At 53.2% G+C, this 12,213-nt stretch overlaps 5 protein-coding genes across 5 annotated transcripts; 1 reads left to right on the top strand and 4 right to left on the bottom strand.

Moving 5' to 3' along the window:
• Positions 1-18: 18 nt before the first annotated feature.
• On the bottom strand, positions 19-1,302 carry PG997_002154 (uncharacterized protein; the record flags this gene model as incomplete). The annotated part of the gene is made up of 1 exon (XM_066806469.1): positions 19-1,302. One exon carries the CDS (start codon positions 1,300-1,302, stop codon positions 19-21), a length of 1,284 nt encoding a protein of 427 aa, XP_066673765.1.
• A 588-nt stretch (positions 1,303-1,890) lies between these two features.
• PG997_002153 (uncharacterized protein) lies at positions 1,891-2,504 on the bottom strand (the record flags this gene model as incomplete). The annotated part of the gene is made up of 2 exons (XM_066806468.1): positions 1,891-2,225; positions 2,288-2,504. The coding sequence occupies 2 exons, from the start codon at positions 2,502-2,504 to the stop codon at positions 1,891-1,893; spliced, it is 552 nt and encodes a 183-aa protein (XP_066673764.1).
• A 1,725-nt stretch (positions 2,505-4,229) lies between these two features.
• On the bottom strand, positions 4,230-7,435 carry PG997_002152 (Bromodomain-containing protein; the record flags this gene model as incomplete). Its single annotated transcript, XM_066806467.1, is given in 6 exon segments — positions 4,230-4,691; positions 4,724-5,203; positions 5,466-5,579; positions 5,591-5,983; positions 6,086-6,907; positions 6,968-7,435. The coding sequence occupies 6 exon segments, from the start codon at positions 7,433-7,435 to the stop codon at positions 4,230-4,232; spliced, it is 2,739 nt and encodes a 912-aa protein (XP_066673763.1).
• Positions 7,436-8,985: 1,550 nt separating this feature from the next.
• Positions 8,986-10,042, top strand: PG997_002151 (uncharacterized protein; the record flags this gene model as incomplete). Its single annotated transcript, XM_066806466.1, has 3 exons — positions 8,986-9,090; positions 9,118-9,374; positions 9,472-10,042. The coding sequence occupies 3 exons, from the start codon at positions 8,986-8,988 to the stop codon at positions 10,040-10,042; spliced, it is 933 nt and encodes a 310-aa protein (XP_066673762.1).
• Positions 10,043-10,234: 192 nt separating this feature from the next.
• Positions 10,235-11,989, bottom strand: PG997_002150 (cytochrome P450 protein; the record flags this gene model as incomplete). Its single annotated transcript, XM_066806465.1, has 5 exons — positions 10,235-10,564; positions 10,621-10,935; positions 11,005-11,309; positions 11,375-11,858; positions 11,921-11,989. The coding sequence occupies 5 exons, from the start codon at positions 11,987-11,989 to the stop codon at positions 10,235-10,237; spliced, it is 1,503 nt and encodes a 500-aa protein (XP_066673761.1).
• Positions 11,990-12,213: the final 224 nt, after the last annotated feature.

Below are 12,213 nucleotides of genomic sequence, written 5' to 3'. Positions count from 1 at the left end.
AATCCAATTTCTGGGCTGCTAAGAAGTGAGCCGGGGGCTGATCTGCTCTGCAGCGTTTGCAACAGATCCAGCCAGTGACTTCTTGCCGACAGGGCGATCTCGCACCAAGATATGATGAAGGTGGGAAAATAAGAAATCTTTGGGGTCAATGTGGAAATACTGGTGCTTGTGAATGCCTCGCTTCTCTTTGCATTTCTCTTCGAACCCGATGAAAATGTTTGACATGTCGACAAATATGTGAACAGGAGCGTCTGGGGTCTTCTCATCAAGCTGCTTCAATTTGAAGAGCTTGCGGTTGAGATTCTTGAACGGGTCTTCAACGGTCAAAACCTGCTCGGGTACGCCATAAACGGCCTTAAAATTGCTTCCAGGGAATGATGAATTGCCCGGTACACCATAGACGGCGTTGTAGTTGCTTCGAGGACATGGGGAATTGTCGACTACCAATGAGGCCGTGGTCGTGCTAGAATCATATTGTTGAAGCTTCGTAAAGCCGCCACCGCCCGTTGCCACGTAATGCGGCGCTTCCGTGAAGCTAGTGATTCTCTTGAAGTTTCTATCCGAAGCGGGAGCGACGTACGGCCTGATACGTGAGTTTCCGTATACCTGCACAGTGGCTGCTTGGCTGCTTGGTACGGGCCGAGCAGGTGTAGTCGGTGCTTGGGGCGGCGGAATGGCAGTAGACTTGGACGGATAGAGTGGCAACGTTGCTTTGCCGGTTTCAATCGTGTTGAAATTCCTAGATGTGGGTACTGGGCCGCTGATATATTGGGGCGAGATTTGAGATCGAACATCATGGAATTGACCCTGTGACCGAAGTAGTTCAGCTGCCCGACTGCTGATATTATCAGCAAGTTTGGTAGCAGGCAGCTTCGCGGGAGTCGGAGGCGATGAGTCCGGGGTGCGGTACGAAGAGCGCTGGGTTGACTTCTCGGTTGCCACCGAAATATGAGAGTCGTCACTGTGATCAGCGCGACCGCTGTGAGCCTTCAGTTCATCAGGCGTCTCGTAGTCATAGCCCATTCCATCATATGGTAACTCCGCAGGATTTGCAACCGAAGGAACTGGGAGCGGCAGTGATCCGTGCGTCTCCTTGTTGACGGCATCTTGGTTCACGACATCCTTTGACAGCGATGACTCGGGCTGACTTCTTAGGCGGAGTGTGATGCTCGTGAGATCACCCAAACGAGGCAAGGAATTCTTGCGGCGCAAGTATGGATGGACTCGGGAACCATCGGGCCCGGGCCGCTGTGCAACAGCACGCCTAACAGGCCGGGTCACAGCCTCATCGTTATCACGCATTGTGGTATGCATGATCTATGAGCATCTGTTTTAGGTCAGCATGAATCAGAGCCGGGATGGAGATGATAAGGGATGAAAGAATGCAAGAATGGTGGTGCCTAGATCTGATGTATGGAGTTGGGCCGGTGGTAGATTTGTGAAGAAGAATGAAAATATGCCGGCCGGGCTAAGGTCCGGATGCGCCCGCCAAGTTCGTGTTAAAGGGTTTTGAGCGCCTGCAAAACGTAGTCGAGAGCCGTCTGCGCCCGCCAAATTCGTGTTAAGGGGTCTTGAGCGCCTGCCAAACGTACTCCGGAGCTGTCTGCACCCGCCTAATCGGGGATGTGGAATCGTGTGCTCTTGCCTGACGAAGTATGGGAACGCGTGAACCTGCGCAAACGTAGCCTTGAGTTGTAGACGACCGCCGAAGTAGCCTCCGGAGCCAGACGCCGACCAACTTGAAGACCTGGATCGGATGGAACCCCCGATGTTTAAGGGGTGTTTGAAGCCGCCGATAAACGTGATGTGTGAAGACGTCTGACGTGGTAGACAAAGTCGACAACAGGAGACTCAAGTATATCGTCAAGTCGTCCACGTAGGATGGGAAATTTAGTGGAGGAGAGAAAGAGTGACGGAATCGTGGAGGAACCGTGCTATTTGTACTGCAGGCCCTCGGGGAAATATCCCCAAACCCGGGAAGCATTCACCCTCGCCGACGTTGAATATGCTCGCCGACGTGAATACACTCGGCGATGTGAATTTAGCCTCGGCGACGTAAATGGACTCGGCGATATGTGAATGCAACCCCAGGGTGTATCCACCTGTCCCGGAGTCCACAGACAGATCGGGGTCGAGTCCGGCACCGGGCACGGTGATGATCTTGGCAATAGTCGTTTGCCCCCTGCGGCCCGGCGTGAAGCTTCGAGGTGCCAGACGCCCAGGTTCTTGTGTATGTGTGTCCGCAGAGCGCTCACGTCCAGCTTTCACGATGGGATCGAAGGGCCACCTGAGATGAAAGGAATGTCGCGAGCGCATGGGATGACCTCGCCCAAGTTGCAGACAATGTAGAGTCGCAAGGTGTGCGCCCCTGCCGCATTCATCCATTCTCGCACATCCAAGCGGGGCCCCGCGCGGGGCCATCCCATTTGAAGTTCGCGGGTGATGAGATCGAGGTCCGACCATCGGGTCCAATCCAGTGTTGTCCAAGGAAGATGTCGCAGCATGTTTTGGGCAGTATGGTGCAGGGCAGGGCAAGGCAGTGATAGCATAGGGAATGGAGAGAGATCAAGTCACTTACCTCATATGCGTCGCTCGAAAAATGTTGATGTCGTGAAAGAAGGAACGAAATCCAACAAATGGCGGGATGCCAAGCGATGGGGATGAAAGCAAAGGAAGAGCGCTGTGTTGGGATTGTATCCGAAAAGAAGGTGAGTAAAAGGAAATAATTACTATTACCCGCTCGGCGATGAACAAAAACAACAAATGCGCTTAGAAACTGGAAATAATGTATATGAAGAAGAAGAAGGGAAGACGATGCTCAGCAAGCGGACCGGAATCGAAGTTGCGAAGTAATGAACGTCGATTGTTAATGGTGGTGATTGGGCTCGTGGATGATTCATGATTGAGCTGAAGTCGAAAGAGAGCCTTGCGGCTACAGCGGTGGGCGGCGGGCCTCTGGCAGCGGGCCCCTTGCGCTAGCCAATGGCACTAAACTAAAATGGATATTGCTGGTGGTGGGGTGATGGATTCGCCGCCAGAATGCTGCTGGACATTGTCCTGAGCAGATCTAGCACCAACTGCTACCAACGCTTGTGCAATGCTCAAAATGGCGTATTAAATAACATATTCTTTTATATGGATACCGAAGTAAACTCTAGAGCTGCACATATTGACCAATGTTATCTTTATATGCTTTTCCTGGCTATTACATCTGTTGAGAATCGCCTGCAGATGACTGCTTTGCTTCGGTACCGCAATCAACTGTTCCAAAGCCAGAGTCAATTGACAGTTCCGGAGTCTTGTCTACGGGCCAGAGAACATCCCCCACCTTTTGACTCACCTAAAACTCGCCACAGCAAGGCGGTAAACTGCCCAATCTCCCAATGTTCTGGAATGCAGCTATTTCTGTAGCAGAAGGGAATCAACTAAGCCCAACTTGGCCCACCATTAATGGATCTCAGGGTCCAGTACGGAGCAGACTGCGACCAAATCGATCTGCCAGACTGCCAGGCTGCAGTCAAGCTTGACGTTCCTGAAGATCATATTGCCACTGCGATACCTCCCAGTATTTCCATGTCCATGTCCTACATCTAAAGTTTGTAGCTATCAGAACCTTGGGCATATTTAGCAGTTCATCATATTAATAGATCACATTTACATATACGTCTCTTTGTTCCTGCATCTCTGACAGTCGGTCTCATCCATCCATTTTCGCATTCATCGAGCGCCAAACTGCCAGCCTCCCTGCCAACGGGTTCAACCCCACATTGTGCGCTGGAGCTCCGGTCTTGGCATACACCTTACATGGAGCTCCAGCAGGTCATCTACTGGACTAGCTTGCATCTCATACCCTAGTCGGATGTATGACTGGGCTGATATTTTCTGATCCGAGGGCACGTTGAGACGGTCTAGTATGCTTCGAAAGGATCATGAGCAAATAGTATGTGATTATCAGACTTTATTTCATTTTACGCTATGGCGCTTCTCCTAGAGTGTGTTCAAGCCACAGGGCCAAGGTAGGTGCCATGGCTGAATCTAATCATACAATGTAAGTGATATACAGCAAGGCAAGAGAGGCAACTGCTTCTCGTTGTAGGCCAATGATATCCCGAAGCCAAGCAATACATTCTGGTATCTTGCGTGCGTTCCCTTGACACCCTTCAATATTAAAACCCATCGCAAAATCCTGAACGCCTGAATCAAGTTGCCTCGTATCTGTCCGGCCATCCTCAGCGGCCGTAGGCGTCGATATCCTCGTCTCGTACACTCCAGCCATCGTATTGCTGCTTGAGGGCTTCGTTCTCCTTGTTCATGGTACCGATCCACTTGTTGAGAACATCGGCAGCGACATCAATCTGCTCTTGCATCTCGAGCTTCTTCTGCTCAGCGGCGGTCTCGGCCTTCTTCCTCTCTTCCTCCTTGCGCAGCTCATCGCGTGCCTTCCGCTTGGCGCGCCGGTCTTCAATGCCCCGAGCCCGGTCTGCGAGATAACGCACGCTGTGTCCCAGTCCAGCACTCTCGTGAGACACACCGCGATGTGCACGCTCCAGAGGGGGTTGTGTGAAAAACAAGACTCGGCCCGCCTCGTCTCGCTGGAACTGATCACGGATCTCGGCAGGGATGCGCTCATTTAGCGAATCGTCCAACCGATACACCTCGACAGGTCGCGGGGGTTGTAAGCGTTTGCCTGACTAAGCCCACTCGGTGTAGGAATAGGTGCTACAGCCGCGGGACGAGCAGGTGAGGGTGCGAGTCGTTGATCATAGCCGACCATTGGGGAGGCGTTCATGGGCATTGGCTGGTGGTGGGGCTGATGGTGAGGTTGGTGAGGTTGGTGAGGCATGGGTGTGCCGTTAGCAGCGTACTGGTAGTTGTTGAAGGCGGGTTGCGGAGGCGGGTGCTGGTAATGTGGGGTCTGCGGCGGCATCTGTGGTGCTGCGTGAGCGTTGTGCATCCCGGGATGTCCGTACTGAGGCACTGGGACTGGCGACGCGCTAGGGCGAGGCGCGAAGTGCGGCGCAGCGTAAGCCGGATTGACAGGAGTCGGCGTCGGAGGAGCGGCGACCGGCTGGAAGTGGTGGGGTGTATTGCCCATGGTGATGTCGCCCTGACTACTGGAAGCCTGCATCATGGATGGTCGACGAATAGGTTCCACTGGAGCTACCGGCGGAGGTGTAGGCGTAGGCTCAGGTGGTGGAGATTCCTGGTGGACAGAATGAGTAAGTAAAAACCCCATGCAATATGGCCGAAATCAGAGTCATGAATGAGCATTCCCAGTCAAAAAGCGGGAAAAGGCTGGAACGCGGGTAATCGATAAGACGGGAAAGCGATAATGGAGTGTGGCCTTATCGTTGGGAGGGGGAATAAGAATAAGCAGGTGGGAGAAATGCAGGACGCAAATGAATTAAAATGAAATGATTTGGAATGAGACAAGGCTCTCGCTTCCCTCCTTCTTTCTTACTCACATTGGCTTCGCGCTCGCGACAGTGCACCGCTCCAATCAGCGGAGGGGCATTTGGATGTCCCCATGTCGGTTTGGGCAGAGGATCAGTCGGCTTTGCATCGTCTCTAAGCAGATGCTTGATGGGACTGGGCATCTTTCGCAGTCTTCGGGGACGTCGAAGAGGTCCATCTCATAGTCCTTCTCGCGAACTTCGTCAGGCACGCAGCTGGCCCAAGTCTTGATCTTGTTGAGACGGTGCTTCTCTTCGTTGTATCGCGCCTCACAAACGTAGACATCTTTATCTTTGGGGAGACCACGCGGCCTACCCTTGTTAAAGCGGGTTACGAACATGACGAAGCACCTATCTACGACTTCGTCGATACGATGGTCCCGATATTGACCTGTCTTGACCACCTCGTGCTCGAGGAAGTGCTTCTCAAATCGATGCACAGTTTGCTCGGGGCGGTAGTACCAACAGGCGTTCACCCATTTCTGTCCAGACTTGTCCTCCCAGGTTCGGTATATCTGAGCGACAATAGGCTTCGTCAGGTCATTGGGATTGGTGATATGGACCCAATCGCCTGAGGTTTTCCATTAGCTTGTTATCATTTCATCGCGGTCGCTTCGCAAATACTTACCAACTTTCCAGACTTCTCCACGATTGACGATCTCGGTCAAAGGCCGTCGTCCGTCTTCGTCCTCGAACTCGTTGTCAGGCCTAGCCTTCTCTTGCTCGGCCAGTACTCGAGCCTGTTTCTGAAGCTCAACGGCATCTTGGAAGATCTGGCTGCCCTCCTCGTTGTACTCTTTGGCATTCTCAAACATCAACTCGATATCCTTGAGTGCGGCATCAACGTTCGGGTACTTCTTTCTCTTGGCCTTCTTCTTGATCGCATCCAACGCGATTGGGTTCTTGATGTGGGTGTAGTACTCCGGAGTAGCCTGCTTGTCGGGCAATTTCTCGAATGGCAAGATCATCAGCTCTCCATCAGGGTGCTTGAACTTGCGCAGGCCCTTAAGCAGAGCGTGTATTCTGGCTTCCAATGGAGTAAAGACCTTCGGGGGTCGGCCGCGCTTCTTGTGAGCATCTTCGTCCCTCGCGTCTGATTTGCGGCCCTGGCGACTGCGCCTTCCACGCCGACGACCACCTTCATCATCCGAATCGTCGTCGTCGTCCTCGTCGTCTTCATCATCTTCGTCCTCCTCTCCTTCGTCCTCTTCCGGGGGTGGCGAGTCTTCGGCCTCGGGTAGCTCGCCCAGGTCAGGCAGGACGGCCTCTGCAGGTGTTATGGCCTCGTCGTCTACTAACTTCTGAAGCTCCTCCTTAAAGACCTCGCGCAGGCGACCGGCATCCTGGAAGAAATGGGACGAAGGTCGGTTGTAGACTTGGGCGTTGTGGCAGATTTGCGCGACGTCACGGACGAACTCGGAAAAGTTCGAGTACTGCTTCTTGAGCTTCTTGGTCTGCAGCAGCTAGTTAGAAGGAAAACTCAGGGGAGGAAGCTAAAGTGTGGAAAAGCGCACCCTGATGGTACTGAAGGCGATGCCTTCCTTGATGACGTCGTAGTAGTCAGGGACGAGGCGACGGTTAGGGACGCGTTGGAAGTGCTGGGCAATCTGATAGCCATCCTTCTCCCGGTAACTAGACAGGTAGTTGGCTGTGTTCTCGATGATGATGTACATGTCGCTAGACATGCCGCCGCGACGTCTGCTACCGGGTTCTTCGCTGGTGCCTGTGCCCGTCCCCTCTGCATCGTCTTCTTCGCCTTCGGCGTCTTCGTCTTCTTCACCCTCAGCATCGGCGTCCGGGTCAGCCTCTCCGTCGGCATCCTCATCTGGTTCGCCGTCGGCATCTTGATCGCCGGGGCCATCTTGTGTGGTGTCCATGGCCTCGGGCGCGTCTTTGGCCTCGTTTTCGGCGGCGGCCTTGGCTTCGATGGATTCGCGCACCTCGATCGCGTTGTCGGCAGCCTTCGCGTTCTGGTCGGCCATTGTGGATGCGGCAATAACAAAAACAAGCCCAAACTGGCAGAATTAGGTTTACGATTGGAAGGACAGCATAGCAATGCTCTGAAAGGGTGTTTTGACACCAAGAGGACGATTGCGCAACCTGGTAAATGCACCTTGTCGCATTCAATGACCTTCTGGCGATTGGCTTGCTTGATCCAGGTAGCTCGGGAAACAGTTGGTTGATGGGTTCTATGGCAGCAGCCGATCTTTTTCCGTTGCCAAGTACCTGGCGTTAACATCCGATCACCGACCGTGGTGGGGGTAGTCATGTGGTCCGTGCGGCTGCTCTTGCTTTCAGCCGCCGCTACTACTGACAGGCCTACGCTACAAGTCATGGCTCCGAACTGACGACGAATGGCAGATTCCTAGATGGTGGGGGTTCTTTCTTGTAGCTTCTTTCAGCTTTTCGCTATCAACCACGGCCTACCTGAATACGGTCTCTATAGGGGTCAGTATTGAGTCTCTTCTATGAGCCCCTAAAGGGCTACAAGTGCTGGGAGCACCCACCTCTCTGCTGACCTGCCTATGGAGAGGCAATCGGGTTAACCTTCGCTTGGGAGAAGCAAGCCGCCTTGAGTGTACCCAACCTAGCTCCCAGTTTCCTAGATTATACCATTCATACCAGTCAGATGGCTTTATCTTGCGTGACTGCAAACGTTGCATTGGAATGAGTCCTTACGGGGGTTTTAGCAGGAGCAAAGTCATTGGTCACCGTTGTGTTGATACCCTAATCTGTACTATGGCAAACCAGGGATATCAAGGAGGGTATGTATCTAGTTTGAGGAAAGAATCTGTATAGTTGGTGCATTGTCTATGCTGTACAGTACACTGTAAGCTAGCTATATGAAATCAGAGTGTAATCAGAATCTACCATTGTATGTTGAATCTATGAGAGATGGTAGAGAGCCATGAGTTTGGTCATGTAAGCTTGACGATGGGCACTCCTGTATCGAAGTGTTAGCAGGGCAATTCGGCATAGCAAGTTGCTTGCTTTATTTTTCCCTAGCTCCTGTGGTGGACAATTGCGTCCTAGGAAGTTGAGATTGTCCCCAATGACATGTCTGTATTGTCAAAAGCCCAAGTGGTGAACCTAGGCCAGGGGCTGCTTACTTAGGTATGACTTTGCTCAGTGTATCAGTAAATTATTTATTGAAACGGTGCTGTGAGAGTAGAGTGGTCTCTTAGTGAAAGCTCGCTCACAAGTCTGTTCTCTTGGATTTGGCTTCATAATTTAAATAGTTGTGTTGTATAAATATTTGAACAAACCTCTAATTGCTTTTGTATTCACAAACCGAACTACCCATGTTAAATGGTGAGTTTGCAATCAATGATGGTATAATTGCAATCAGAATCTACCTATATAACTGTGACATCTTCCTCTTCTCGTCATCATCAACCAACGCAAGACACAGCACTACTTTCACGTCGATTGCATTCGATTCTTCGCCGAACCTACAACAGCCAAAGCCTCATCTTTGCTCAACAACCATACCATCTTCCCTCTGAATCCTGCGATACCACATCAACCCAACATGACTCCCATCACCATCAACGACTTCCTCATCCTCCGCGCCTCCAACACCTCCGCCAAAGGCGCCGGCCTCTTCGCCAAGCGCGACCTGGAGCCCGGCCACCGCGTCATCTGCTAAGACCCCCTGCTAAAGTGCGACTCCCTCCCGCAGATCGGATCCGGACGCCCGAGCGTCCGAGACAGCCTCTCCGGCGAGCGGAGAATTCAGATGGCGCGGCTCCCCGCCGGGCCCGGAGACAAGTTCCAGGTCGACGCCTCGCAGGTCCCCCTCAGCACCACCCTCTTCCGGAACGATGGTCGCCTCATGAACACGGTCAAGTACAACGAACTACGGATTGCGACGGCCAAGTACCCCATGGTGGGGTTCTACACGTCAGTGGCCGGCCACAGGTAAATATACAACATAGCATAGAATAACCATGACAATCCCTATCAAATTCAAAATTATAAGGGTGCCTCGTTACTAACGCGATATGACTGCAAATAGCTGTACGCCGAATTCGTACCTGTGCTACAACGAGCTGACCGACTCCCTAGACCTCCACTTGGTGCGCCACGTAAAAGAAGGCGAAGAAATCACGGTGTCCTACTTCCAGGACGACTACGCCGTCCCCAAGAGCGTGCGAGCCCAGCGCCTGCAGAAGTGGAACTTCACCTGCCCCTGCGTCTGCTGCACCACCCACTCCGAGATGTCCGACACCCGCCGGACGTCCATCAAGCGGCTCTTCTCCGACTACGACCAGATCAACATCGCCCGCATAATGAAGGACGTCGAGCTCGGCCGGCAGCGAAGTAGCGGACGCGGTACTCGAGCAGAAGTGGACACCGAAGTCTGGGATCAGCTAGACAACCTCCGGCAAATTATTCGGCACATGAAGGACGAGGGCTTGTACGGCTTGGCCATGAAATGGGTCCTGGCGGACTACGCTGTGCACCTGCAAGAAGCCGGCGACTTGCAGGCTCGACGGGCCACTATGAGAGAGTCTCTCCAGATTCCGGAGATGTGCCTAGGAGTCTTCCATCCCGACACCAGGGCTTTGGCGCAGTGTGTCGCATGAATACTGGACACATGTGTTTGCTAGTCGAACGTAAGAGAGATCGATTGGGGTAAGCCAGTGTATGAAAGCTCTGGGAAAGCTTAGACACAAGACATAGATCTAAAAATACACAAATGATACCATTTTCATTGTGCCCCTAAAGTGCATGCCTCCACTCCCCACAACATGTATCATCTGTTCCATCCATCCCCCTTAACTCAACACCCGCGGCGTCATCTTAATAAACAGCGAAGGCTTCAACCACAACGAGTACGCGAGTTGCTTATCCATCCAATCCCGACTCGTATCCGCCAGCGCGATGTCAAAGTTGTACAGCACGCGCGCCATGATGAGCCGCATCTCGGCGTACGCCAGGTTCCGCCCGATGCAGTCGCGCGGCCCCACCGCGAACGGCTGCAGCACATCGAGCTGGTCGCCCGCGAACTCGGTCGCGCCCAGGAACCGCTCCGGGTGGTACTCGTACGGCTTCTTGAAATTCTCCTCGCGGTGGTAGGCCGGGTATTGCCAGACTGCTACGGCGGTCTGTTCAGGGGGTTAGCTTTGTTACAGTACCATAGTATGTAGAAGATGGTACTTACGCCTTCGGCTACATATCTCCCAGCAATGGTGCTGCCGCCTTCGGGTGTCTGGCGTGGCAGACCACCGACGATGCTGGGGTAGCGTCGTAGAGCTTCGTTGAGACAAGCCAACAGGTAAGGGAGGTTCATGACAGAGAGAAGCGTGATATCCTTGTCACTCTTGAACGTTGTACGCACTTCCTCGGTGGCCTTGGCGAGGGCGGCGGGGTTTGTCAGCAGCAGGTAGGTGACACCACAGAGCAGAGTAGCCGTCGTCTCGGAACCAGCCACAATAAGTTGACTTGTGTTGAGCAGCCATTGGTCCTCAGTCAGGCTCTATTTACCATCATGAAATGTCAGTTTTCACTCTCCTTCAACCTTTCCAGGGACACGAGTGTGACTTACCCACTTCTCCTTCTCCTTGAGCCATCCCTCCATGATATCAGGCTGCGACCCGAGCGCGACGCGGGCTTCGAGCTTCTCCTTAACATGCTTGATGTGCTCCGCACGAGCCTTCAGGATGCTCGGCTGTCGGGAGACCCAGTTGACGAACCATTTCAGGCCCAAGTGCATGAAGACAGCGATCTGAGCAGACTCGTTGGCCAGCGAACTGATCAACTTGACCCAAGGGTGATACTCCGAAGCAGCCAAACAACCGAAATCTTGTGAGAAGGCAAGCTTCCCGAGGATGTCGAAGGTGGCGAAGGTGTCTGATAAAAGGGGTCAACACCACAGCCAAAGATCAATGTCATGTAAGGGGTAGGGTGATACTTACACCAGTCCTTCATATCCAACTCCGCCTTGCCACCATTACAATTCTCCCTTAACCGCTGAATCAAAAGATCAACATACCCACTAATAACCGGCTCCTGCTTCCGCATCGCCCCATCACTAAACGACGGCGCAATCGCCTTGCGCAGCTTCCCGTGCTCCTCGCGCGTGGGCGCGTTCATGATGGACGTCGGGATGTTGTCGCTCGGGAAGTAGAAGTCGGGCGCCTTGGGCAGCTCGCGCCCGTTGCGGACGCCGTAGATGTCGCGCCAGGCCTCGGCGCTCGCAAACGCCAGCTCGTTGGGCGCGATGCGCACCACGTCGCCGTACTTCTCGTGCAGCGCCGCGACGTGGAACGGCATCCGGCCGTTGACCATCTCTATGGTGGACCGGAACACGGTCGCCCGGTTCAGGAGGGGGCCGGGGAACTTCCGTAGCGGGTGGAAGACGAGGTTGTACGTCACCTTGGCGATGACGTAGATGAGGAACTGCGGCGAGATTTAGTCAAGTGTTTCATATGGATCACAACGGATGTTTCATCATCACTTACAGCGCCCAAGGCCAGGGCGGCAAACCTCGCCGCCCCGATCGAGTTGGAACTGAGCAAGAAAGAAGACATATTGAATTTCCCCAAGTTCATGTCTGCCTATGTCTCAGGCTATGTGACCAAAGAGAATATGAAATGGATATCTCAGATCCATCTCACAAGCAGGCTGCTGATGATAATGCATCAACTATGTATACCAAACAGTGCTGAAATGTCATTCGATAAGCACACGACCGGATTGTCTATTGCAGGGGTGCATGCCATAGACGGGCATCCAGGTCTCGAATCTTCACTCC

Source organism: Apiospora hydei (genome assembly GCF_038363865.1).
Source record: "Apiospora hydei strain CBS 114990 chromosome Unknown utg000003l_segment0_segment0, whole genome shotgun sequence".
NCBI classification, from domain to species: domain Eukaryota; kingdom Fungi; phylum Ascomycota; class Sordariomycetes; order Amphisphaeriales; family Apiosporaceae; genus Apiospora; species Apiospora hydei.
This window is presented reverse-complemented; position numbering and strand designations above follow the sequence as displayed.